Genomic DNA, 24,971 nt, shown 5'->3' with positions numbered 1-24,971 from the left:
AGCCTTTCCCTTATCCACTAGGCAGGTCACCTGGTCATACAAGGAGATCAGGCCAGCCAGGCAGCACCTGGTGTTCATTGAACCCATGTTGGCTGGGCTTGATCCCCTGGTTGTCACACACAGGTTGTGTGATCACCCTCACAATGATCTGCTCCAACACTTTCCCTGATAACTGAGGTCAGGCTGAGAGGCCTGTAGTTTCCTGGATCCTCCATCCAACCTGTCCTGTAGATGGGTGCCATATTGGCCAATGTCCAGTCACCGAATCACAGAATCTCAGGATGGTTGAGGTTGGCAGGGACCTCTGGAGATCATCTAGTCCAACCCTCTGCTCCAGCAGGGACACCCAGAGCACGTGGCACAGGGTGGCATCCAGGCGGGTTTGGAAGATCTCCAGAGAAGGAGACTCCACAGCCTCTCTGGGCAGCCTGTTCCAGGGCTCTGTCACCCTCACAGGAAAGAAGTTCTTCCTCACATGGAGATGGAACTGCCTGTGTTTCAACGTACACCCATTACCCCTCGTCCTGTTACTGGCCACCACAGAGAAGAGCCTGGCCCCATCCTCCCTACAGTCACCCCTCAGGTCCTTGAACATGTTGATCAGGTCTCCTCTCAGCCTTCTTTTCTCCAGGCTAAACAGGCCCAGCTCGCTTAGTCTTTCCTCATACGATAGATGCTCCAGTCCCTTTATCATCTTTGTGGCTCTCTGCTGGACCCTCTCTAGAAGGTCCATGTCCCTCTTGTCCTGGGGAGCCCAGAACTGCCCCCAATACTCCAGGTGCGGCCTCACCAGAGCTGAGCAGAGGGGCAGGATCCCCTCCCTCGACCTGCTGGCAACGCTCCTCCTGATGCAGCCAGGATCCCATTGCCCTTCTTGGCCACCAGGGCACATTGCTGCCTCATGGTTAACTTGCTGTCAACCAGGACTCCCAAATCCCTCTCCGTGGAGCTGCTTTCCAGCAGGTCAACCCCTAGTCTGTCCTGGTGCCTTAGGTTATTCCTCCCCAGGTGCAGGACCCTGCACTTGTCCTTGTTGAACCTCATGAGGTTCCTCTCTGCCCAGCTCTCCATCCTGTCTAGGTCTCTCTGAATGGCAGTCATCTGGGACCTCCCCTGTTGACCAGGACCTCTGGTAGATGGAGGAGAGCAGCTTGCCGAGCACTTCTGCCAGCTCCCTCACAACCCTCAGGTGGTCCCACCTGGCCCCATAGACTTGTGCCTGCCCCAGTGCAGTAGCAGGTCACTGAATGCTTCCGCCTTTCATAGTCCCTTATGATTGTTAAACACAATTTCAAAGCTTTGCAGTACAAGCCAGCGCAGGGGTGTTTCTGCTGACAGCAGCTTTATCATCGTTCTAGCAATGCACAACCTGAGCTGACAGGCTGTTAGCAGGCTCGCTGCCTGGGGAAGGGCAGGCGGAGGTTGCTGTCTCTTCAGTTAACCGGGAGATGAGATTTCTCCATTGCGTTATAGACCACCTCAGGTTGGGCAACAAAACGGAAGCGGACTCGGCCACTCTCTTGGAAGAAGGCTTCCGGACTGGTGGATTTCCAGCAGTTTTCCCTTCTTATGGAAAGCCTAGCGTTATCTATTTGTATGCAGACATCTGTCTAGATCTCTTTTGGTGGCCTTGGGTTTATTCATGTGATATTTCAACTTTTGGAAAAACTGATTAAATGGTTTAAATAGCCAGAGGGGAGCGAGGGCATTTTTTTCTCCAAAGCTTTAATAGCTCATTCAGTATCGCAGTTCTGCACACGTTTGTAGCTGTCACATCACTGTTACAGGCAACAAAAGCTGTAGACTGTGAATTACTTGCTTGTTCCAGGTAAACGGAGGGGTTGGCTTTCTAGGGGGTTTCCTGCCTAGCCAAACAGTGAAAGTTGACTCAAACTTAGTCCTGTGCTTCAGCCTCTGGAAGTTCAGAAGTGCTTTAAAGGACTAGTGGTCAACTTGGGCCATGGCCTTAATGATTCTCCACAGGTTCCTATGGAAGATCAAAGGCTCTCTGCGTAGTAGCAGCAAAGCAGTTTAGGGCTGTGGGACCTTGTGGCTTTTCTAGTAGCAAAAAGCCTGTATTGATCACCCTGCTTAAGGTGTTTTGGTAAGACAACTCATGTATGTTAGTGTATGGTGTAGCAAATGCTACAGACCATTTTGAATCTGCACAGATGTCACTGAGGAGTCTTGGCCGTGTTCACCTGCTGTTGGTGTGGATCCAAAGTCTCCTCTGATGCTGTTTTGTTGTCCAAAATAATGTTGTAATGATGTAAAATCTCAGTACCAGACCTTTTAGGATGAGAAAGTGATTTTACTTTGAAACAAAACTGAAGCAAAATTGACTTGTCATTCTCATTCCCATACCAATGTCCTCATAAGCACAAGGATCTGCTGTGTCCCCAGTTAGGTGCTGTCCTTCACACTTGTCCTCCTTGTGGCTCTCATCCTGCCTCTTGTTCCTACTGATGACTTTCATGCTCAGATATTCATACTTGCTCTCCCTCCTATTAATCTTAGTATTTCTATTAGGATTGTTCACAATACACTTCAATAAATAAATAAATAAGTGTAAAATGCCCTTGTTTTCCCCTTGCTTGTGTTGGATGCTTCCAAACACTTTAAGAGCGCTGTTCAGGAATTTGAAAGGAGAAAAAGGAAGAAGGACTAGTGGAAACTTTCAAAATATGTCCTCTTAAATCCTGCCTCATAACTTAGAGTGCTAGAGGAAATTGTCTGCTGTTGCAGTTAACCTGAAATTAGATAATCTAGCCAATATTGTTTGGCATTTTCTGAACAAAGTGAGATGCAGTATTTCAAATACTGCCTATATGCATGGAAAATATATTTTGCAAATTTTAACTGTGCGCTGATTTGCGGTTGCAGTGGCGTAAGGAAGTTTGCTGGAGCTGCTGTGAAGCTCGGTTGCTTGTTTGAGAAACACCCCGCTGCGTTTGCACGCTGGAGGCTCGCCGACCTTCTCTCAGCCTCTAGTTGCTTTGCAGCTGAGAGTTACAGAGAGGCCTGGGGCTCTTCGCCCATAGTAGCAGGAGGAACAACCAAGCAGATGTTCAGAGACGGAGGATGATTTTTGAGCTTCTTGTCTGTTGGTCTCTTCTTGGGGAGCTGACTGCTCCAGGGTCTAAAGAGCATTACATTTAGGTATGAGAAGGTCCCTGCCTTCTCATCCACTCTGCAATACCACTGACTTACTTACCTTGGTCTTTACTGGTGTATAGACTACAGGTACTCCACTGCTGTGCCATTATTTCATCTATTAAGGACGCTATTTAAGGACGTTTTGTGTTCTTGCTTTGATAACCATGCAGACGTTTTTTGTCTGTGAACCATGCTCAACACTTCTCCGTTTGCTGAAGTCTCGAGCCAGGGAAGCAGTTAGTGAATCCAGAGAGTAAATGAGTGGAGGATGCACCTCCTCTTCCTCAGGAATCATTAGAGCTGCCAACTTGTGCTTTTCAGTGATCTCTGCTCAGGGTTTGTCCAAATGGTTTCTCTGCGCTCATGGGCACATGACACTTGCCGGCCTCCGCTGCACGTGTCTAAATCTAGCAGCTGGTGGGATTAGTGTTTTACGTGTCTTTCCATTCTGGCTGCTGCTAGGAAGGTGGCTGCTGGAATCCTGCATGGAAGCTGGATCGCTGTCCTACAAGAGAGATAAAGGATGCAGAGGAAAGCGAGGAGAACAGTCAGAGTTTCATAGGTTTGATAGAAGGCTTTGGTACCTGGATATCAGGAAGCTAAGCAGGGAACACGTGTAAGAGGCTTCAGCAGTGAAGAATCTGATTTTCACAACTGAAGAAGAGAGGTTAGATGTTTGGAAAACTTTCTAAAGACAGAGCAAGCCTGGGAATTCATTAAAAACCCGGTTTCACAGGGCATCCCCAAAAGAGGCGTGACGGACATCTGCGGGGGCCGGGTGCCGTCGCTTGGGATGCGGCTCCGCGTGTGCAACAGCTCCGCGTGTGCAACAGCTCCGCGCGGCGCTCTGCAGCGCGGCGGGACCGGTCCGGGGCAGCGCGGGGCCCGTTCGGGCTCGGGACCGGTCCGGGGCAGCGCGGGGCCCGTTCGGGCTCGGGACCGGTCCGGGGCAGCGCGGGGCCCGTTCGGGCTCGGGACCGGTCCGGGGCAGCGCGGGGCCCGTTCGGGCTCGGGGCCGGTCCGGGGCAGCGCGGGGCCCGTTCGGGCTCGGGGCCGGTCCCGGGCAGCGCGGGGCCCGTTCGGGCTCGGGGCCGGTCCCGGGCAGCGCGGGGCCCGTTCGGGCTCGGGACCGGTCCGGGGCAGCCCGGGGCCCGTTCGGGCTCGGGACCGGTCCGGGGCAGCGCGGTGCCGGTTCGGGCTCGGGGCCGGTGCCGCGGGAGGCGCGGCCGGGCCGGCCCCCGCCCCGAGTGACGCGGCCCGCGCCGGGGCCGCCCCCCGCAGCGGCGGAGCCGGCTCGGAGCGGAGCGGGGAGCGACGCAGAACAGAGCGGGGAGCGCGGAGCGGAGCGAGGAGCGCACAGGGGTGCGGAGCGGAGCGGAGCGGAGGGGCGCGCGGAGCGGAGCGGCGAGCGCGGGGCGCGGAGCGGAGACCGGAGCGCACAGGGGCGCGGGGAGCGCGGAGCGGCGCAGAGCGGGGCGCGGAGCGGAGCGGAGCGCGGCGCGCACAGGGGCGCGGGGCGGCGCGGGGCAGCCGCGCGCGCGGGAGCTGCGCGGGGTGCGCAGGCAGCGAGCCCGCCTCGTGCTGCTCGGGTTCGTTTCGTCCTTACTCTGTTCCGTTTCGTTTTGCCTTATTTTATTTTTTAATTGCTTTATTTTCTTTTATTCTATTCTGTTTTACTCTATTCTGTTTTACTCTATTCTATATTGCTCTATTTTATTTTACCCTTTTCTATTTTACTCTATTTTATTTTATTCTTTTACTCAATTTTACTCTATTTTGTTCTTTTACTCAATTCTGTTTTCCTCTGCTATTTTATGCTTTTTTATATCTCTTCCACTCTATCCTTTCTTTTTATTCCACTCTTTCATTTTCTTTTACCTTTATTCTATTCTGTCTTTTATCTTCCTTTATCTTCTGCTGTTTTACTTTATCACTCATATTTCCCTTGTTCTCTCTTGCTATTGGGCACCTGCAGCCAGGGCAGGAGCTCCGTCCAGGCGTCTCGGAAGCTCCGCGAAGTTTTTGCGCCGGGAGAGCAGAAGCTGGAGGAGAGGAGACTCATTCCCTGTGTGCACGTCCAAGCCGGAGCTCGGAGCGCATCCCGCCTCACGGAGCACTTTCCATCGCCTCTCCGGCCACCTCGGTGAGCTCCGCTGCCCGTGTCCTTTCCCGAAACGGTCCCTTTGCTCCCCGTCCCTCTCCCACACCGACTGCCCTGCCCCCGGGCAGGCTTCCCTGGGCGCCGTTTTAGCTATTTTTAAGTCCGTGTGAGGCCGCCGGAGGCTATTTTTAAGCCTGCACGAGCTCCCTTCTCTCAAGTGTCCCGCCAGCTCCCGCTGGGGCCCGTTCGCTGGCGCAGGAATGTGGAGCCTCCTCCTGGGCCCAGAAGCTGCTCCAGGTGCAGGGAACGCTTCGTCCTTGGTCTCCTTGGGTGCAGGAGCAGCTCCGCAGTGCCCGGGACACCGCGGCTGCCGCGGCTGGATGGTGCTTTAGGGCCATGGATACTCCAGGGCTGTGGATACTCACTGATTTCTCCAGCAGCGGTGCCCACCTTGCCTCATCCGCTCGGTCTTTTCTGTGTGCGCTGCTCAGTCGCGTTGCTCTGGCAGTTTTCCTCATGGAAATGCATTTTTACCTGATGTTGGCAGTGTGTTGCTGTCTTTCATGCTCCAGGATGTGTTCTGGGAAAGTCCAGCCAGTCTGGAGGCAACTGGTCCATCTCGTTATTTGTTTTCCTTGCCTGGTTTTTAGTTCTGTTGACCCCAAGCTCAGTTTGATTTATCTTCCAAAGATGTCCCGAATGATCCTTTTTGTTGGGAATACGTGTTCCCTGCTGCTGGACGTGCTGCTCTGAAGTGTTCTGCTTGGTGTGGTAGCTCTAGATGTTAGCTTATTATTTGCTGCTCCACAACAGTTTTGCAGGCACTTGGGGTTGTTGCAAGCATCCAGCACAGCTCAGGAACGGGGTTAGGATCTGCTTTCCACTTGGTGCCTCTGTGTGTGACCTCTGTTTGCCAGCTTAGAGTTTGGAAGCCTCTTCTGCATTCAAGGCTTGCAGTCAAAACATGTTTGTCCGGTAAAATAATAAATAGACAATAATAAGTAATAAGTAAATGGGCACTCATTCAACCTGGTGCCTCAGATCCTCACCGCTCTGCAGGAGAAGGAGTTTTTCCTGGTCACTCGTTAGGAACGGGACAAGCACATGGGAGCGGGATGTCTTGGAGAGGTGCACTGTGAGGGTCGCTGGCAAAGCCTTGCTGTGCTTTGGTAGGTCCAAAATGCCACATTCTGGACGTTCCTGTTTTAACTGCTGCGCGGTGGAACGGCTGGGGGATGTTTGTCTGATGAGAACTATGCCTTGGGCAAGGGCATCTCCCATCCCGAGTGCTGTTTTGTTATGGGCCGTTGAGGGTGATGAATGTCCAAGGAGGGAGATCCCACCTCTGCTCTGGTCCTTATCCCAAGACTCTGCCACTCGTGTGTCAAGGGATTTTTTTTCCTCGTGTCCCAGCAGAATTGGCAACTCTTGCTGCAATGTTCCCTGCTCTCCTGTGAGAACGGTATAGTTGTGTCCTCTCTGTAAACCCCTTCCCACAGGCGGTGGATGAGGTCCCACTTGTCCTTCTTCTCCGCAGGCTGAAGAGACCTGGATCCAGATCCCCAGATCTGCTGTAGCCCTCTGTCCATGCTGGGCTTCTGGAGTCCATTCAGCTTGTCAAAACCTCTCTCTTTCTTACGCCACAGGGGATGCCATATCCTGATGTGACAAGATGTCCTTAGCGTCTTGTTCTAGTGTGTCCTTAGTGCTGACAAGAAGGTTTGTATAAAGTCTTGTTGCAGCCTCAGAGGCTTCAGCATCTCCTGTGCCCAGGGTGGTCACGCAGGATTTTGATTTATGAGACTATTGCATGGCTTAAGTGAAAAACAGAGTCAAAGTTCAGAGCTATTATTCTTGCAATTTTAAAAAAATAAACCAGCATAAACCCATCCCTCTGTAGTCACTACAAAAAGTTTGTTTTTCTTTTTGACTTTCAGCTCTGCAGACAAATAGTGCTTTACACTGTAGGCTGGACCTGTGCTTGTTGCTTTTTTAACGAAAAAAGGTGCTTTCCTCTCCAAGAAAATGAAATCATCCCCCAGAAGCACGTAGGAGACAATCCCTTTGAAGGCCTGGCTTTCGCTGCTGACTTTCCTTTTGTTCCTCCAGACCAAAGACTTGGTGCTAATGAAGAAGACAGTGTAGTCCCAATTCACTCCAAGTGGGGCGAACTTGCAGACACCAGTAGTGCAACCCCTCAAAGGCAGCCCTGCGTCTCCCGTGTCCCAGAATGACGGGAGACACTTTGGATGTGGAATGGCGCGTGGCGATGCTGGGGATGCCCAGGCCCTCCCGCGCGCTGCGCCAGCCCGTCCCGTACCTTCGCTGCTGGGTTTTTCACACCATGAAGCCAGAGGACATGTAGCAAAGGCTGGTGAGGTGCTCAAGTCTAAGCGGGAGTGCAGAAAATACTTAGTTCTCCTGAACTTATGGTAATTGTTCCCTTGAGGTCCATATCCATTTTTTTTTCCCCGCACCACCTGGTGTTTGTCTTCTAAGTTGTGCTGAAAGTCAAAAAGAACAAACAAACTTTTTGTAGCGACTACATAGGGATTGGTTTACGTTGGTTTATTTTAAAAAAAAAGTAAAAATAATAGCTCTGAACTTTGACTCTGTATTCTACTTAAGCCATGCAAAAGTCTCATAAATCAAAACGCTGCATGAGCCAAATGGAAACTGTTCTAGAACCAGGATGTATCTGAGAAGGTTAACTCCTGCCTCTGGTTCTGCTTAAAAACAGCCTTCATCCCAAACAGCATTCTGCTTTAAACTTGGCAGCTTTTCCAAGAATCATCAATAATTCCACTTGTAACACTCCTTGTCTAAGAACCTGTTTCAGAAACCAAGCTCTTGGCTTGCTTTCCTGTTTCACACTCAGTTTTTTGGTGGCCGAGAGGGTTCTTTTGGGCAGGTGTTCTTTTCTTCAGCCATGGCTTCTCTCTGGGGTTCTTCCCACTTCCCTATTGCTGGCAATTTGAGGTGACTAGTGGTGATTTAAGATGTATCAAACAAGTCATTGCAGACAAGGGCCAGAGCTTTATGGGCTGCAGGAGATGGGCGCTCAGGACCCATGAACCTGACAAGTGTTTGTTGCAGCCTGCTAAGAAACACTAGAATTGGACACCAGCTTAGGTTTGTAATGGAATTCACCCATGGAAAGTCCTGTGTCCTCCATGGAAAGCAGCCTGGACCCTGTGTAAAAACGCTCTCCGTCGCTTTTTGCTCTTTTGCTGCTGATGCAAATGGGAATTTGTGTAGCCACAGGCCAGGCCTCTCAGAGTGAACATGCTAAAGGCCTCTGTGATATGGGAAATCTCTGCTTATGGCATTCTCGTTTCCTTGGAATTTGTCCGATTTGTTCTGTGGAATTTCATCCCTCTCCTAATCACAACCGCCTTCTAAATTTTGATTTCCTGTCATTCCACATATATGCACAGCGGGAAAAGCCAGTACATGTTCAGTCTTCATCTGCTTCTCTTTCGTCTCTGCAAACCTCTTTATTTGCCTTCAGCTGTTTTGTCTTCACCAGCTTGTGAGCTCAGGTAACATTTCAAGGACAATTCTCACAGCGAGACCTAATAGCTCTCTATCTTTGTAGCAGATGTCTATCTTAGTTTTTAGAGATTTTTCACCATACTGTGGTAATAGCGTCAGTCCTGCACGGCTTCTGCATGTTAAGGATGTGCTTTGTTGCAGTGTTTCTTAAGTTGGCTCAGTGAAGAGCGGAGTGGTAGTAATAGCAAACAACCAGAGATCAAGTTTGCATCCTTGGGGGATGCATTTAGAGTAGATTTGAGGGAGCAGCTCCATGAATTCAGGGCTAAGTCTCCCCGGAGGCACATTGGTGTCGTGCCCGGGGTGCCAGTGCTGCAGCAGCCTTGGAGGACGGTCGGGATTCGCAGCGGCTGCGCGGAGCCGGCCCCGCAGCTGTCCCCAGCACTCAGAGCCCTCGCTCTGCGCAGCCCGGCCTCCAATTCTTTGCAGGATGCTTTGAAACCACCCGGAGCACTTTCCAGAAACGTTGGCTGCGCGTTGCAGAAACGCTGACACCGAACGTCCCCCTCGGCCTCGAGCCGCTGTCCTGCAGCCAGCGGCGAGCTCGGAGCGTTGCCGTGCTCCGCTTCCCGCGCAGAGGCTGCAGGTCCCGTCCCACAGGGAGACGCGGCTCCGCTTCCCGGCTCCGCTTCCCAAGTGGCGAGTGGCAGGAATGCGAGGGATGCGACCGCTGTAATCGCGCCGGTGGGAAAGCGAACGCGGGGCCAGATGGCGGCTCTAAATTTAAGGGCTGGCTGTCGGGCCACGTATGTGCTAATGTGCCCTTTTGTGGACAAGCTAAAGATAATTTCATCGGTCGCTGCGTTATAAATTGCACAGAGAGTCCTCTGCGCTAATGAAGAGCAATCAGAAGAGCATGATCTGACTCAGAAGCTTGGGCAAAGGCCTGTGGCCCTGCAGGGGGACTGAAAAGAGGCCAAGCATTTGTGTAAGAGAGATTTTTGGCTTCTTAGAAAAATGAGTAAAGAGCGCAGCTGCTACGCTGCAAATGTCAGTGGAGAGAATAGCAAAACTTCCTCCTCCCCTGGTTTAAACTGTAGGAAAGCTGGGTTTAAATAAAGATAAGTATTCTGTGCAAGAATCTGGCCAAAAAATGTAGACGCAGAGACTGTGCTGTGGATGGAGGGGAACTTCCAGCTGGAAGGTGGAGTTGAGTGCACTCGTGTGTTGTGGGTGTTATTTCAGGTTCTAGTATGTTTTTAGCCGTATTTTAAGCAAGCTGAGCTCACCGGAACCCCTGGAGCAGGAGTTTCCTTGGTTGCCCAGGACCGTGTCCCGGCGGCCTTTCAGCATCTCCGAGGATGGAAACTCCACAGCCTCTCTGGGCAGCCTGTGCCAGTGCTGGGCCACCCTCGTGATGAAAAAAAAAGTGTGTTTTTGGGGTGCAGGTGGAGCTTCCTGCGTTTCAGTTTGTGCCGTGGCCTCTCAGCCTGTCAGGACAGCCCTGGGAAGAGCCTCATCCTCCTCACATGCCCCATCAGATATTGATATACCCCGAGGAGACCCCTCGAGCCTCCCCTCCGCCGTGGCCTTTTCCACATCTCTCGGAGCTGGCAGGGGTTCTGTTATGTGTGTATGTACATGTGCAGGGTTGCCTATGGCATTCTGCATCGAGAGGCTTGGCACTGAACCCTGGATTATGCCGATCCACAATTTAGTGCGTTTCTCCCATCCCTCTTCCCGGGGGACGGGTTCAGGTGCTTGGCTCGCGGCGAACACGCGTGCTGTCTCTGCTGTTCAGCACCTGCATTTAAACACATGTGCTGCATCCCAGTGTTTCCTGCACTCACTGTGGTGCTTCTTGTTTTTCACTGCAGAACCTGTTCCGGCGTAAGAACTAGGTTTGCAAGACCCCTCTGAAGATGTCTTACAGAAAGGAGCTGGAAAAATACCGAGACCTGGATGAAGACAAGATCCTCGGAGCTCTGACAGAGGAGGAGCTCAGAAAGCTGGAAAATGAACTGGAAGAATTGGATCCTGATGTAAGTCTTTTTTTTTTTAAGAAGGATTTTCTAGATGGTAAAGCTGAAAGTTGGCCAAATGGGCTGCATTAGTGGCCTATATTTAAGTGGGATCTATTGAAATGTATTGAAGAGCCTGTACTCAGTGCACGGATGGAGGAAACCGGCCCCGGATGACCTGAAGCAGTTTGGCCATTGAGAGCACAAGTTTGGGGGTGGGACTTTGCTTTTGTGGTACTCCCCCATTTCCATTTTTTTTTCCTGACTCAATCCTTAAATGGGATGTTGGAGCAAAAATTCAGCTGTTGCTCTATTGCTGGAGAGCCTCTTTTGCAACAGGGTCTCGGCCTGCCCTTGGGCTTCCTGCACCACACGGATACAACTGTATTTTGGGAAGAGCAGTCCTAGTAATTGGGCACTTGCTTGGAACTTGCGGAGCACAGACCTCTGCTCCCCATCAGTCATTGTGGAGGGAGTGTTTTGAGTTCCGCTTTTTTTTTCCTAATACTCTTTATTTAAGAAGCCTCGAGGGGCTTCACTTTTCACCCACTAGGAAAAGCAAATCCCAGAATCCTGCAAAACGGGAGAGTAACTCTCCCGCCAACCCCGCAGCGCCTGCAGGCACCGGGTGCACGAGTGCCCAGCCACGACAGCAGTGCCCATAGCAGGGGGTGCAGAGAGCCAGCTTGGGTTACAGCAGCGTTAGGCAATGAGGCCGGGCGCTGCCAAGGGAGAAGTTGTTCCCACAGCGTGGGGCTGGTGTCTCTGGGGAGAACAGCGGGCAGCCTGGGTTGCATCATCGGCGGTTTTCATCCCCAGCGTCAACACTGAAAAATAGTTAGGAGGTGTCAAGCGATCTGCCAGGATGGAGTGTGTGCACTGGGAGGCTGATGGCTGCCGCCTGTGGAGGCACAGCCAGGCAGCCTTCACGGAGGGGGACTGAAAGGAGACGGGATTGGCTCGTCTGCCAGTGCGCTGAATGCTGGAGTTAACATGGGAGGATGGCACCGTGGCTTCTCACAGTACAGCGCCGAGGAAGCAGAGTGTTTCCTGTGGATACCTGCTTGTGTGTTGTGCATTAATTCCTTTTATTAGGCAGAAAAGGGAAAATCAGCCTCTGGCGCGACGTTGCCTTGGATGTCTTAAAAAATAAATGTTGCCTCCTCCCCAACAAAGCTCTAAAGAACACGCTTAGTGTCAAAGCTGGGAGTAGTCTTACTTACTGCATTAAGGCTGTGCTATATTTAAAAATAAGCAGGTGCTTACACGCTGTATGTGTCAGGCACAAAGCAGCTTCTCGTGGCGGCTCGTATGACTGAGGAGCAGGGAGGCATTTAGCAGAAGATAGGAGCTCCTCAGGGGGGTTATTCTGCAGTGCAATTGCAGCCAGTCGGTCTGAAGCGACCTTCGCTATGAGAACTGTCCTATACCTCTAGAAAAGCCCACGGTGGTTTTCAGAGAACACGGGGTTTCTCTGATTTGGTTCCTGCCAGGCCTGGGGTGTGTGTGTTGCCTGCTGTGGTGAGGCACACCGGCCCTTGGGCAGGCACACAGGGAGGAAAAGCTCTGAAACATCAGCAGGAATGGGAGGGAGAGAAGAACGTGGTGGCCGAGAAGGCCCCTAAGGAAAGGGCTGACCCTCCTGCTGTGGAGAGACATCCTGTGGGCAGCACGGAGGCCTTGCGGGATGTGCGGGAAGGAGAAGGCGCCGAGTACGTGTAGGCTGTGCGGGAGCAGCAGGGTCGGGGTGGGCTAGCTGCTGCAGGGGGAAGCAAACGGTGCGGGGAGGTGCAGGAGAACAGCTCCGCGGGGAAGGCGGAGGGCGGGAGCGCGGAGCGGGCGACGCTCTGTGGGAACCGACACGCGTCTCTCCCCGCTGCGCCCAGAACGCGCTGCTCCCGGCCGGGCACCGCCAGCGGGACCAGACCCAGAAGCTGCCAACCGGCCCGTTCAGGAGGGAGGAGCTCATGGCCCACCTGGAGAAGCAGGCGAAGGACATCGAGGACAGAGAAGACCTGGTCCCTTTCACGGGAGAAAAGAGAGGTAGGGCGGCCGCGGGCGCTGCGCCGCGCGCGCTGCACGAGGGTCTGTCCTGCCCTTGGCAGCCCGACCCAGGCTGTCCAGAGCTACCCCCTTGTGACCCTGGTGGGCTGGTGAGTGCCTCTCTCCACTATGGACCCACGTGGCCTCTGTGCGCCCCCCATGCCGTGATTCTGCCCATATCCAGCACCAAACCCATGGAGAGGGACCCAAAATACGGGCATGAGGGGTGGCTGCTTGTTTCCACGTGCAGCCTTTCTCAGAGCTGACAGCTGCTTCTCCTTACCGATCCGCATGCATCTGTGAGGGAAAGTTCGTGTTTAAATCTGTCTGGTTTAGTAAATCTTGCAGGGGTATTTTTAGAAAAAACGAGTTCTCCTCAGCAGAAGTAAATGAAAAGATTAAATCGAGCGCTGTGGGGAAGAGTAATTTAGCAGCTTTCAGCATATCTCAAACCAGCTTTATTTACCAACCTCTCCAATGCAGCAGAAGGTTACAGTACTCTTCAGGAGAGGGAGATGTCTAAGGAATTTCGAATCTTCAGCTCTTGTTATGGGTTAATATCCATCTGATCACCCGAAACGCATTATGCATAGTTTCAGTTGTAAGTCCACGAGCTGGGGGTGCTGCTTGTGCTGAACGCAAGCCAGAGATATTAAATTACTTTCTCAGAGTTGATTCGGTTCACAGAGCTGGCAATAAATGTCCAGATTTGCCATTCTGGGGGTAGTTTAGCAGGGTAACCATCTTATGGCAGAAGCTCTTCACTCCCGTGCTGGTGGACAGGGTAGGAGTTGCTGCGTGCCTACATGTTCTACTATGATATATAAAGCCGTGTTACCATATATCACTGAATTGAGAAAAACAAACTTGTAATGAAGTGTAACGGAGATATGCAGTTGCTTAAAATTAAAACCCAGATGACAATGAATTTTGATGACGATGAGATGTCAAAAGGAACTGTCGTGTGAAAGGCGGGATTAGTTTATCCTGCTCCCGGGTCTTATCCACAGTTTGCAAAGCAAAGGGTCACCAAAACCGCAGCTGCCTCCTCCCCCCGTCTAAATTTAGCTGCTTCTGTTTGTGAAGGTCCCCGAGCGGTGGCACCTTTGTGCCTGCCCCTCGGTGCCGCGGCGCGCGGACAGGAATAGCCGTTCCCGGCATTCCGGCGCTCGCCATCCCTGCGGCGACGGCGTCCGGAGCGGAGCGCTCCCGCGGGCGCCGCTCCCTCTGAGGCGCGGGGAACCCGCAGCGGCAGCTCTCAAACACGGGCGCTCCGCTGCTTTTCCGTGGAGCGCAGCCTCGAGCGCTGCCGTGATGCCCTCTGGCCATCAGACCGCAGCGGTGCCCCTCGCTTTGCACCCGCGATTTGTGGGGGAAAAAGCGTGGTTCTTGGCCAACTGCCAGCCCTGCGGGAGGCGTGGGAGCAGGGCCGCTTCCTTCCCAGCCTCGTCTCGGCAAAGGGCACTGCCTGCTGTGCCCTTGTGCGCCCGGATTGAGCAGCAGGAATCCTGGATGGAGCGGCAGGGACAGGGGTGATGCAGGGCAGCGCCTGATGCAGCCCCGTTGCTTTCCCAGCTGATGCAGGTGTTGTCAAGAGCGCTTCCCTTTTACACGTCCTTCAAGCCAGGGAGGTCCTACCGGGCCGGGCGCAGGGTGCTGCCTGCCTCACCGCACCGGGCACGCGGGTCCCTGCTGGCAGCACCAAACCGAGCTAAACCCGAGCAATTCGGTGCCTTTCCCGACTTCTCCTTTTCCCAAGGCTCCGGTGCCCGCTCTGTGTCTTGTCCACTGTGCGCATTCCACCTGGTGGAAACTTCACCTGCAAAGCCAGTAAAATCCTGCGAAACAGGTGCTGTAACTGCAATGGAAGTGACCTCACTTTGTGTTTATAGGAAAAGCTTGGATCCCCAAGGAGACGCCAGCGAATCCTGTTTTGGAAAGTGTGACCCTGGAGCCAGAACTGGAGGAAGCCCTTGCTCACGCTTCTGAGGCAGAGCTCTGTGACATTGCTGGTAACACAGTTTTGCATGAAACAGGGTTTGGGTTACTTCAGTTGGGCTACTATTTTTTTTTTACTTCTTCGAGCTTCTTTTATGGGAAATGACTGAATGAGATTTTTGCTGTTTCTATGAAGTCTGTTAGTTCTTACAGGATTTGTTTATTCGCTAGAAGGGAAATGTGTATTTAAAGTTTCTCTCAGCCCAACAAGCCCATTGTCTGATTTTATCATCAGGAGCACAGACCAAAGGTGAATAAGAAGATAAAGGATTTATCAAGGGAATGGAGCACCCTGTTTGGTGTCTTCTCTTGCCTCTGCCATCGAATCCTGGCAATTGCAATCTCTCACCTTTAGGATCAAGTTGAAATGAATTAATGAGCAGAACAGACCAGCAGGGCCCAGACTGCTGCGTATATTCCCTGCCCCATAAGAGTGCTCTTAAAACCAGCCCAGCAGGATGCAGGAGGGATCAGTGATTTACTTAAATTCTGCTATGACTAATGCAAATGCCAGTTCAGCGGCACAGTCTTAACAGCTAAAGGTTTGGCCTCTGGACAGATTCCTGGGGAAGGAGATAGGGTCTGTGTGATCCGAGCGGGTGCAGCTGCCCATGCTGGGAACCAGGGCAGGGTGAGGAGCAGGGGTGGGTTTTGCTCTGCCAGAGCCCAGCTCTGGCCCTCGGTGTAGGGCGCTGACGTTGACGTGTCTCGTTGTGGAAGGCTCGGTCAGGTGGCAGCGCCGCCGTCGGGGCTCTCCGCAGGGCTCCAGAGCTGTTGGATGGATCCGTTCCCCGGGCTCTCCAAGCCCAGAGCTCGGCTGCCCCTGGTGCCGCGCGGACAGGGATGATGAGGCGGGATGCCTTGGCCAGGGCAGTGTGAGCATCTCAGTGTGGCTCTACCACGCGCACCCGGGCCGCCTGCTGCTCTGGCGCTCGGCATCGCTCACTCTGCTCCTGGGTTCTTCTTCCAGTTCTGCCTCTTTCAGGTGTGCAGGTGGCAATATCCTTCTTGATAGAAGATTGCAGGTGGAAAACCTGTAGGATAACCACATTAATCTTGATGGTGTCACCTTCTGGTGCATTACTGCACCACGGCTTCCAGCAGGCTCTGGGCAAGCACTGCATTTCTTGGTTTTGCCTCTTTACTGTGCTCCTAACATCCTATAAATCCTACCCTATCAAACATGGTTTGCTGGGCTCCAAACCTGCAAAGTGATTATTTTCACAGAGAAATGCTATTTAGGGCTGTTTATCCTGTGATTTGGGGTAGGATGCCCTTGAAATGGCAGCGGGAGAAGTGATGCGGTACAGGCTGCGCCCAAGTCTCAGTAGTGACGGTGGCAGCGCTGCTTTCCCAACCTGCTGAGACTGCTAAGCAGCTCCTGCCCCGTTAGCAGGGCTCATCCCCTGCCTTGGCGGTTTGCACCCTGCCTGCTGCAAGCCCGGCTGGGATGCTGTTGTGCTCGGGGGCTCCCCACGAGCCCTGGGAGGGCTGCTGTTTGCTTCCAGTGCCCTGGTCACCTGCAGGAGGCTGGAGCGGAGCGCTCCGAGTTCAGCCCGAGGGCCCTTGGACAACATGTAAGGACAAGCGTGGCAGGTGGAGTCACTTTGCTATTGCCTGGGAGCGCGTGCGGGCGTCCTCGAAACGCCGCGTCCGCAAACCGCCTTCCCCAGGTGCAGCGCTGCAGCCCTGAAGATGTGAGCACAGAGCAGAGAGAAGAAGCCAGTTAAAAAACAGACCGGCACACGCAGAACAACTGCGGTCGTTCACAGATGCTGCTTGGCTCTGTGAAACCACCCTGGGCACCGCTGTGGGTCGGGTGGATGGTGGGGTTCCCTGGCTCCCGCAGCCAGGACGTGGCCGAGCGACGCGCTGTGACCGTGGGGGATGTCCTGATCCTGATCACCTTCTTGTCCTCCGCGTGCTTTGGGATGATACACGTGTGTCTGTTCACAGAAACTGTCTACACGTGTGCAACATTCTGTAGAAAGCTGTGTATCTATATAAAAAAGAAAGATTGAAACCCCATTTTATTTCTAAACACAAACTTTCTGTGAGAAACCAGTTTGTTTTTATAAGAAGAATCTTTGCCCAAGTGTTTCTAGCCTTGGCTTCTCGCTGTTCATTAGCAAACATCAGCAGACCTCACAGGCCTCTTGCTAAGTATATGTCTATGTTTGCCCTTTGGTTTTGTAGCCATGAGCTTGAGATTCACAAATTACCAGATATTTGCCTTTTTGTACTTTTGCAGTCTTTGAAGTGTGCCTGCACCATCATTTTCTTTACTTCAGCCTTTCTGCCGTGCAGCCCTAGGTGTTTAAAATATCAATTGCCAGGTATTAAAAAGCACAGAGATCAGTTCAAAGCCACTGCTGACCTTTGCCAAAAGGAGAATAAGTTCCTGGGCTGTCACGCAGTGCCTCGGTGTCTGAGAGTTCCTGTGTGAGAGGTTTTGAGCGTGTCGCAGCTACTCTCACAGATGGGGCTGTGGCTCCTGCTGCACTGGGCCTTGCATTAAATCTTTCCAATAGCATTTTTTTTACTTCATACTTTTATCTGATGCTTGGCTGAGCCTGCTGTTTGCCTGTTTGCTATCCACGGGACAACGTTCCTCTTCTCCTATAAATCAACCCACTCTTGCATACGAAGGCACACGGTGGAGCTGTGTGGCGTTAGCGGGAGCTGGGGGGGTTGCTCCCACCGTGCATGTTGCTCGGTGCTTGCAGAGCAGAAGGAGACCTGCTCGTGGCGCCCACCCGGGCAGCTCTGCAGGTGTGACAAGCGCAGAGCTGCGCCGGTTCCTGCCTTCCCACTCCACAGTATCTCAGCCCGTTTTCTCCCTCTCCTTTCCCGCAGCCATCCTGGGCATGCACACCCTGATGAGCAACCAGCAGTACTACGAGGCCCTGGGGAGCAGCACCATAGTGAACAAAGAAGGGCTCAACAGTAAGTGATTTGGAAGTGCTTTACGATCTGCAGTACTTGGCAGCAGAGAAAACGTGGGAGTTGTTATTCCTAGGCTGTGGGTTGGATTGTGTTTTCCTTGGTCCTCGTGCCAAGGTGGTGTGAGACCAAATGCCCTCTCCTGGGCTGGGCCGTTGCTGCAGCTGCGCAGCCCTGGCTGGGAAACGTTTCCTCTGCAGTCGGACGTCTCCTGGTGTCCAGCCCTGGAAGTGCCCGTCCGGGGGCTCCGCAGGGGCCGCGCGGTCCCAGGAGACGCCGTCAAGCGCTCCCTCCTCTCAGACCATGCTGGGGGAGCTGCCGCGGTCCCACACAGGCCGTGTGTGGGGCCCCGAGAGGAGCGCCCCGAGGGCGCGCGGGGCTCTGCATGTTCCGCTCCTGTCTTGCAGGTGTGATTAAGCCCACGCAGTACAAACCAGTTCCCGATGAAGAGCCAAACTCAACAGATGTGGAGGAGACTCTGAGGCAAATACAAAACAACGACCCCGGCCTTGAGGAAGTCAACCTTAATAATATTGGGGTATTGGCTCTTTCCTGCTCTGCTCCCTTCGAAATGAGAGCAAACGTTTGAAACACAGATAGCAGAGACCATGGCACAGCACGACCTTTTTTGTTGCTTCTGGGAGACGTGTACATGCTAAACAGTCCAGTGTCCATCCACCCTCTGTAACTCCAGCCCTGTCGCATGTGGTTTGTTAAATGGTGAGGTATCGAAAAGCAGGAACACAGTTAACTGCATGTTACACACGTGCCCAGCCTTTTACACGCACCTTTAGTAAAATGATTTTTATTTCAGTATTTTCAACTGTGGCAAATGATCCTGAGTGTCTCTTAAGGACATCAAGTTTGCAAAAAGTAGGAACTTCTTTTAGGGCTAGACTCATGATTTTGGGGCTCTGCTTCAGAAAACTGGGGAGTGGAAGAGATGATGATACCCTGCTTGGCTCTGCATTATCTGCAGATGGCTTTGATTATAGGTGTTTCCAGGTTGTATAAACCAGGATAAGAAATCCAAGCAGGTAATACAGCTTAACGGAAAATTACCTGCATCTGAAAAGAGTATCTCTGATGAGTGAAAAATACTCATTGTGTAGGGAACTCAAAATAAGAAAAATGAATTTACTTTCCGAGCCGAGGCAGGACGGCAAATGATAGTCTGAAAGGAGTTGTATAAAGCACGTTGTGCACAGCACGCAGAAGGGGCTCTTGCTGGTGCTGCAAGATCATTTCGGGTTGTGAACTAGGGCCCATAGGTTGAAATATTCCTGAATGTGCCATGAATGTTGCTCGATGCAGTCATTATCACTAAAAAGGCACAGTAATAGTGTGTTTGTGCTCATACATCCCCACACCACCTGGTTGTTGAGAACCTGAGTTTATAACAGGAGAGGCATTAGACCTCTCAGTCAAGGCAGTGAGTTAGTGGGAAGCAGGAGGAAGGGATTCCCACAACCCTTAAGGCATGGTATCTTTAGCTAGGTAACTTAAAAAAACATGTATCATTTCCCTCATGATTTCCCTGAGAATGTTTGAGAATGGCTGCTGCTTGGTTGTGATAGTTGATCTTTATTAATAGTTCTAAAACATTGTTTGAACGTAAAAGACTGGTCGCAGCCAAGTACCACCAATATGAAGACCTAACACATCTTCTGTGTTCCTTTTCACAGAATATTCCCATCGCCACTTTAAAAGCCTGTGCTGAAGCACTGAAGAGTAACACCTATGTAAAGAAGTTCAGCATAGTTGGAACAAGGAGCAATGATCCAGTTGCTTTGGTAAGTACGTGCTGTATCACATAAGCTAAATGGTGCAAGGAGATTGCCGTGTGAATTGATGCTGGGTATTTTCAGAGCTACTTGTTGCTTTTATGAATTACATTGCATTTGGCATGTTCTGAGCTTCTGTTTTTTGCTTCATGCATTTCAGTTTCACAAGCACTAATGAAAGCAAGCAATAGACAGATTTTGTTTCCTTCTGTTCCTTTTTTCCCACAATGGAGATGTCAGTTCTTTATTCCAAGACACAATCCCTTAATCCTATTAGACAGCATACTTGTTCTTTAGAATCTCCCAGAAGAGAGAGAGACAAGAACTGACTTCCTAGTGATGTATTTTTTTAGGGTCTGAGAAGAAATGTGTCCCTTTCTGCTCGTTGCACCTCATACTCCATTTATTCCTGTTTATATGCAGCCGTGTGTGCACATGCACATGTTCTTTAGCTGTGTTTCACGTGCCCATCCAGACCAGATGAGAGTCGAGCCCACGTAGCTCTCTCCATAACTGCAGGGTCTCCCTGTGCGTCTCCCTGCAGGCTCTGGCAGAGATGCTCAAGGAGAATAAAACGTTGCAGAGCCTGAACATCGAGTCGAACTTCATTTCTGGGTCGGGGATCCTGGCTATTGTTGAGGCCCTCCAGTTTAACACGTCACTCGTAGAGCTCCGAATCGACAACCAGGTAAGGCAGGTGTGGACAGGAGCTCTGGCCAAGCAAAGCTGCTGCCACCGCCGCCTCGCTTTGGGGAGGTCTCAGGCTTAGATGCTGAAGCAGCTCAGCCGTTGGGAGCCCAGGGCCCGTGAAGAAGAGAGGCCCTGCAGGCCGCGCCGCAGCCTTGGGAGGCAGAGCTCATGCGACGTGAGCCAGTTACTGGGATCACTTGGTTTCGCTGGCCAGAAAGGCTAAATAAACCAATATATCTGAAGGAAGAGGTCGGTCAGAGCAGTCTCCCAAGGACAACAGCGAGGAGGCAGTCACTGAGTTAGTTAGGTTCACATGTGCCCTCACGTGCTTTTCTTCTTCTGCTTTTGAAAGAGCCAGCCCCTGGGCAACAACGTAGAAATGGAGATCGCCAACATGCTGGAGAAAAACACCTCCCTGCTCAAGTTCGGCTACCACTTCACCCAGCAGGGCCCGCGGCTGCGCGCGTCCAACGCCACCATGAGCAACAACGACCTGGGTGAGTGGGGACGCGGGTCAGGGCTGCGATTCGGCGTGCGCGGGTCTGAGCAGGCCTCCTCAAGGGCCCGGTGGTCCCTGCTTTTGGAGGAGGTGCAGCCGGAGCCGCTGGATGATGCTGTTTGTACCCGTGGGTGCTGCGTGGAGGAGCCGGGAGCTGCTGCTGTGCTGGCAGAGCAAGCGACGGGCCGCGAACCGGCAGCGCTTCGGATTCCTGCCAGCTGCTCTCGCCTTACGCTGGGTTACTTGCCCCTCTAACAAGGAGATGAAAAATGGTAGACCTAACTTGGAAGGCCGTGGGGCTTGGCCACTTCCCTCCAGTAAATCAGTCTGAAGGAATTTCTGGAGAGAGGCGTGAAGCCGCGTGGCTCCGGGTTGGGTTAATATCCCCCATGAAGCCATCAGAACTGCTTGGGAAGCACAGCGTGGGCAAGCTGGAAGGCTTAACATACACTGCCCGTCATAAGCAGCAGTGAACGGGACCCACACACTGTAGTCATCCGAAAGACACACGGATCTGGTGTTTTGGTTGTTGCTCCTCTGACGTGACGGGGGTTCACGGCGCTGCCTTGCCCACGGCCGCCGTGCAGCTCTGCATTACGTGATCTGGTTCTTGTTCACAGCTCGCGTTCATCGGTGCGATGAGGTCTGGCAATAGCTTCTCAGCTCTACACCCGGACAATGTATAAGTATAGAAAAACTTTATTTTCCTCCCTGTCAGCAACAGCTCTCTGCTTGTGTGCCCACTGCGGTGCTCTCGGCTGCCACCACCCGACGCTACCAGAATTTGGTCTTGGTCCTCAAGCTCCTCTTCTTTAAAATGCCCTGTCCCAAATGGCTGCGAGGGCTTTTATGTTCATTCTCATTAACTAACTTCTGCATTCTCCTTCCAGCTTATTTTTCTCTTTCTTTTCCTTGCAAATATTTCTTGAAAAATCACAGCCGAAGCTGTCCGAGCTACAAATTAGCTTTTAGAGAAGGTATGAGACTCCTTTGGTCCTGTTAAACCATGGTCAAAAGACAGGAGGCTGATAACAAGGGTTCAGATTAAAAAAAAAAATCCATCTCATTTCTTATTTGAGAGTACTGGGAAGGGAAAAACTGTTCTTCACATATTTTAGTATATCAGCATTAGATGTCTTGTAAGAGAGACGCTGTGGCGGGGAGATTGCAAAGACAACCAGGTGAACTATAAATGTAACTGTCTGTGACAGAAGGGAGGTTGGGCTCGGAGTAGCTTCTAGCCACAAAACTCACAGGGACAGAATTTTCAACTTACTTTCTTTAACAAGTTTAAGGTTACAAAAAGCAGACAGAAAAGCACCTCCTGGAGGCAGGAACTCGGAGGCTCCCGCTCTGCTGTTTCTTCGGGCAAGGCTGCTGCCCAGGCGCTTCCCGCTGCCGCGTCCGACGCCTCTCGCTCTTCTTTTCCAGTGAGGAAGAGGAGGCTGGCGGAGCTGAACGGGCCCATTTTACCCAAGTGCCGCACGGGGGTGTAGCCGCCGGCTGCGCCGCTCGTCCCTGGGGATCTGCGCTGCGCTGTGGAGACCTGGAGGCCCAAGTGCCTTGGTGGAGCGTTTGTGGTGACGCGGTTCTGTGTTTTGCACTAATGTTTCCAAGTTAACTAGCAGCCGTAGTTGAGTAGTTTACTCTGTAGGATTATTGGTGTTTGCTCTAGAGCTGGGAACTATTCAAGCCAGTAACAATTCAAGCCAACTTAAAGCCGTCTTGGTTTAGAGTATGGCCCGGGACAACAGTGACTTTAATTAATCTAGGACCTGTTTTTTCTATAAATTTTCCTGCACGGTATTTCAGGTAGTTGGGATGCGGTATGCATGAGTGAATAATACAACTGTTCCACACAAATTACAGAAGTACTAAAAAAATACTTTATTTTTAATTGATCTCAAGTAACTACAGAGAATCAACTAGTTTGGTAAGTACTTCTAGTATCCAGAAATGCAGTTACTGTAAGGAATCTTTGCTATCTTTTGCCAAGTCAGTTAGCTGGAGATACTGTTTCAAATGCATCCCTGTTTCTTAGAAGACTGATTTCCTTCCCCTTGTCCTGGATTAAAAGATCGTAAGGCCACCGGTTGCAAAGTAATGGGCTCCCCAAACCTGAGCACTCTAGGAAGGGCAGTGTAACACCCTCCTGTCCAGGGCATCTGTTGGAGGTGGACATCTAACCCTCAGAGCAGGGTGCTGTGCTCCCTTCCGCGCTCCCATCCGCTTCCTGATGACGAAGCGTGGCCGGAGCCTTTCCAGATCCACAATAAATCCTCTCCCTCCAACAGCGCCATCCATTAACTGCGCCCTGCTCCTGCGCCCACCCCGCACGCCCGCACAGAGCCGCTCCGCGCAGGGAGCTGCAGCGGAGGCGTCGCCTCCGGGGGCCCTCAGCTCCTGCTGCACGCGGGGACGGCTGTTAGAAAAGTCTCTTTCAGCCTCGGGCAAACCCCGCTGGGCTCACGGGGGTGAGCACACGCGGTGCGTGGAGCCAGCACAATCCCAAACTCCTGCCGTTGCCACCTGACTGGATCCCTTCTGGTGGGACGGGTCTCCCCGGCAGAAGTGCTCTCACACCAAAGCCTTACTCTAATGGCAATATGTCCTAGCAAATGTGCTTGCTTGCTAGAAACCTGCCTGCATGCCTCTGCTAAGAGCATCTAGCAGCCTTCATGCTTTTGTTTTCCAGCAAAAGTCTTGTAGATTTCAGGAAAGCTGGTGCACAAATACCACACAGCATTTAACTCTGACCAATGACATTATACTGTCAGCAACGTGGGGATCTCTTCAACTCTTAATAAACGTGTTGAGCAGTGTCAAATAAAACGTTTCACTACAGTTTCCTTCCCGTTCTCCCCAAGTTCTGTCCAGAAGCCGAGGTATATGAAGGGGCAGGATTTAAAAACGAAACCGCCCGCCCCCAGAGCGGCAGCCAGGCAGCCCACGGATGCCGCAGGGTCGGCGAATCCGTCACCCCGGAGCCCTGCGGCTCCGGTTCAGAGGGAACATCCGTTGCCGCGGCTGCTCGTGGGCTTCCCTGGATGGAGGCAGCGCGCGAGCCAGGAGCTCTGCGTGGGTCTGTGTCGGGATGCGCCGCGTTCCGGCATTCGCTCCCCTGCAGCATTGCATGGATTACGATGGAAGCGGTGAGGGTCACCCACCACCTCACTCATTTCAGACCCTTGCATGCAAGATGTAGCCTAGCTTCCTGCCGTTCTTTACTGAGAAATTATATAAAAACAGCCTCTCAAAAGGATTACAGTGTTGCAGCCTCACTGATAGGTTAAATTACAGAACGGTGGGCTTTTTAGCCCAATATCTGGGAAAGGATGCAACACAACATGCAAACAGGGGCCCTTCCTTCAGGGCTGGGTCCAGGCGCACACGTGGAGCTTGCATGGGTCACCATGCACGGCTTACCACAAACATTCCAGCTCTCCGAAGCGCACAGGGAAGCTGGATCGCGGGGCTCGGGAAGCAACATGCCAGGGCAGCCTGGATCCTGCCACATCTTCTGCTGGAGATGCCTCCTGCTGGGAGTTTCCTAATTGCTTCCCAGGTCTGGATCACACTGAGAATTACTGTTTTTAAATGTCATCCCGGGAAGATCCCCAGCGTTCACGTTGGTTAGTTTTCAAGTCTTGTTTCATGAAAGGTACCGTTATGAAGAACACTACTGATCAGCCACTCATGCTGGCAGCACTGGAAGAAGAAGAAATGCCTGGCAATGGCTTTAATGGAAGCAGTATCCCTCTCCTGAGCTGCCTGTACAGTCAGCAGTGAGACTGGGCTGAGTGTGTAGCCCTGTGGAAGAAGGTTACAACCTGTAGCAAAAAACATTGCCCTTACTAATACCGAGCAACTGCGGGAGCCTGAGTAAATTGTTTTCCTGTCTTTAAAAGCAGCTGCTAAGAAGATAATAAAAAAGTAACTGTTTTTCCTTCCCTAATGACTAATGACTTAGTACCAAAAATGAGAATAAGTTTCAAAGACTTCTTCTATCATGACAAATCACTCACACTATTAATAAAGCCTTTGGGTACGTCCTACAGCACCAGGCACACAAAGCAGTATTTTGAGCTTGTGTGGTGCAGATTCCAAGTCAGACCCAATTTCCCCACCAAGAGAAGCTGCAGAATGCACGAACATCTTACAGCTTTTAAAAACTCTGTGAACAAAGGCTCCCCAAAGCATGGATTATTTGCCTGGATAAATGACCTGGCAGTGCCCTCATA

The 24,971-nt window shown here is 52.1% G+C and overlaps 1 protein-coding gene across 2 annotated transcripts; it reads left to right on the top strand.

Annotated features, from left to right (window-relative positions):
- Positions 1-10,592: 10,592 nt before the first annotated feature.
- On the top strand, positions 10,593-22,236 carry TMOD1 (tropomodulin 1). 2 transcript variants are annotated; one of them, XM_010226188.2, is made up of 9 exons: positions 10,593-10,794; positions 12,660-12,816; positions 14,709-14,828; positions 17,671-17,760; positions 18,165-18,295; positions 19,443-19,550; positions 20,086-20,229; positions 20,584-20,728; positions 22,162-22,236. In XM_010226188.2, exons 1-9 carry the CDS (start codon positions 10,675-10,677, stop codon positions 22,224-22,226), a joined length of 1,080 nt encoding a protein of 359 aa, XP_010224490.2. In that variant the 5' UTR covers positions 10,593-10,674; the 3' UTR covers positions 22,227-22,236. The 2 variants fall into 2 exon arrangements, with proteins under 2 accessions (XP_010224490.2, XP_088384030.1); XM_088527904.1 differs by lacking the exon at positions 22,162-22,236 and adding an exon at positions 21,351-21,400.
- Positions 22,237-24,971: the final 2,735 nt, after the last annotated feature.

The sequence above is a fragment of the Tinamus guttatus genome, unplaced genomic scaffold (genome assembly GCF_059628265.1).
Source record: "Tinamus guttatus ecotype Peru unplaced genomic scaffold, ASM5962826v1 Tinamus_guttatus_pri_ptg000295l, whole genome shotgun sequence".
NCBI lineage: Eukaryota > Metazoa > Chordata > Aves > Tinamiformes > Tinamidae > Tinamus > Tinamus guttatus.
The sequence above is the reverse complement of the archived record's forward strand: the minus strand, read 5'-3'. Positions and strand labels throughout refer to the sequence as shown.

Bases quoted from the DNA above. Each gene is read 5' to 3' on its own strand.
- TMOD1 (XM_010226188.2), top strand. From the start codon at position 10,675: ATGTCTTACAGAAAGGAGCTGGAAAAATACCGAGACCTGGATGAAGAC. The intron at 12,817-14,708 runs GTAGGGCGGCCG...TTGTGTTTATAG, and splicing joins TTTCACGGGAGAAAAGAGAG to GAAAAGCTTGGATCCCCAAG. The intron at 20,230-20,583 runs GTAAGGCAGGTG...TGCTTTTGAAAG, and splicing joins AGCTCCGAATCGACAACCAG to AGCCAGCCCCTGGGCAACAA.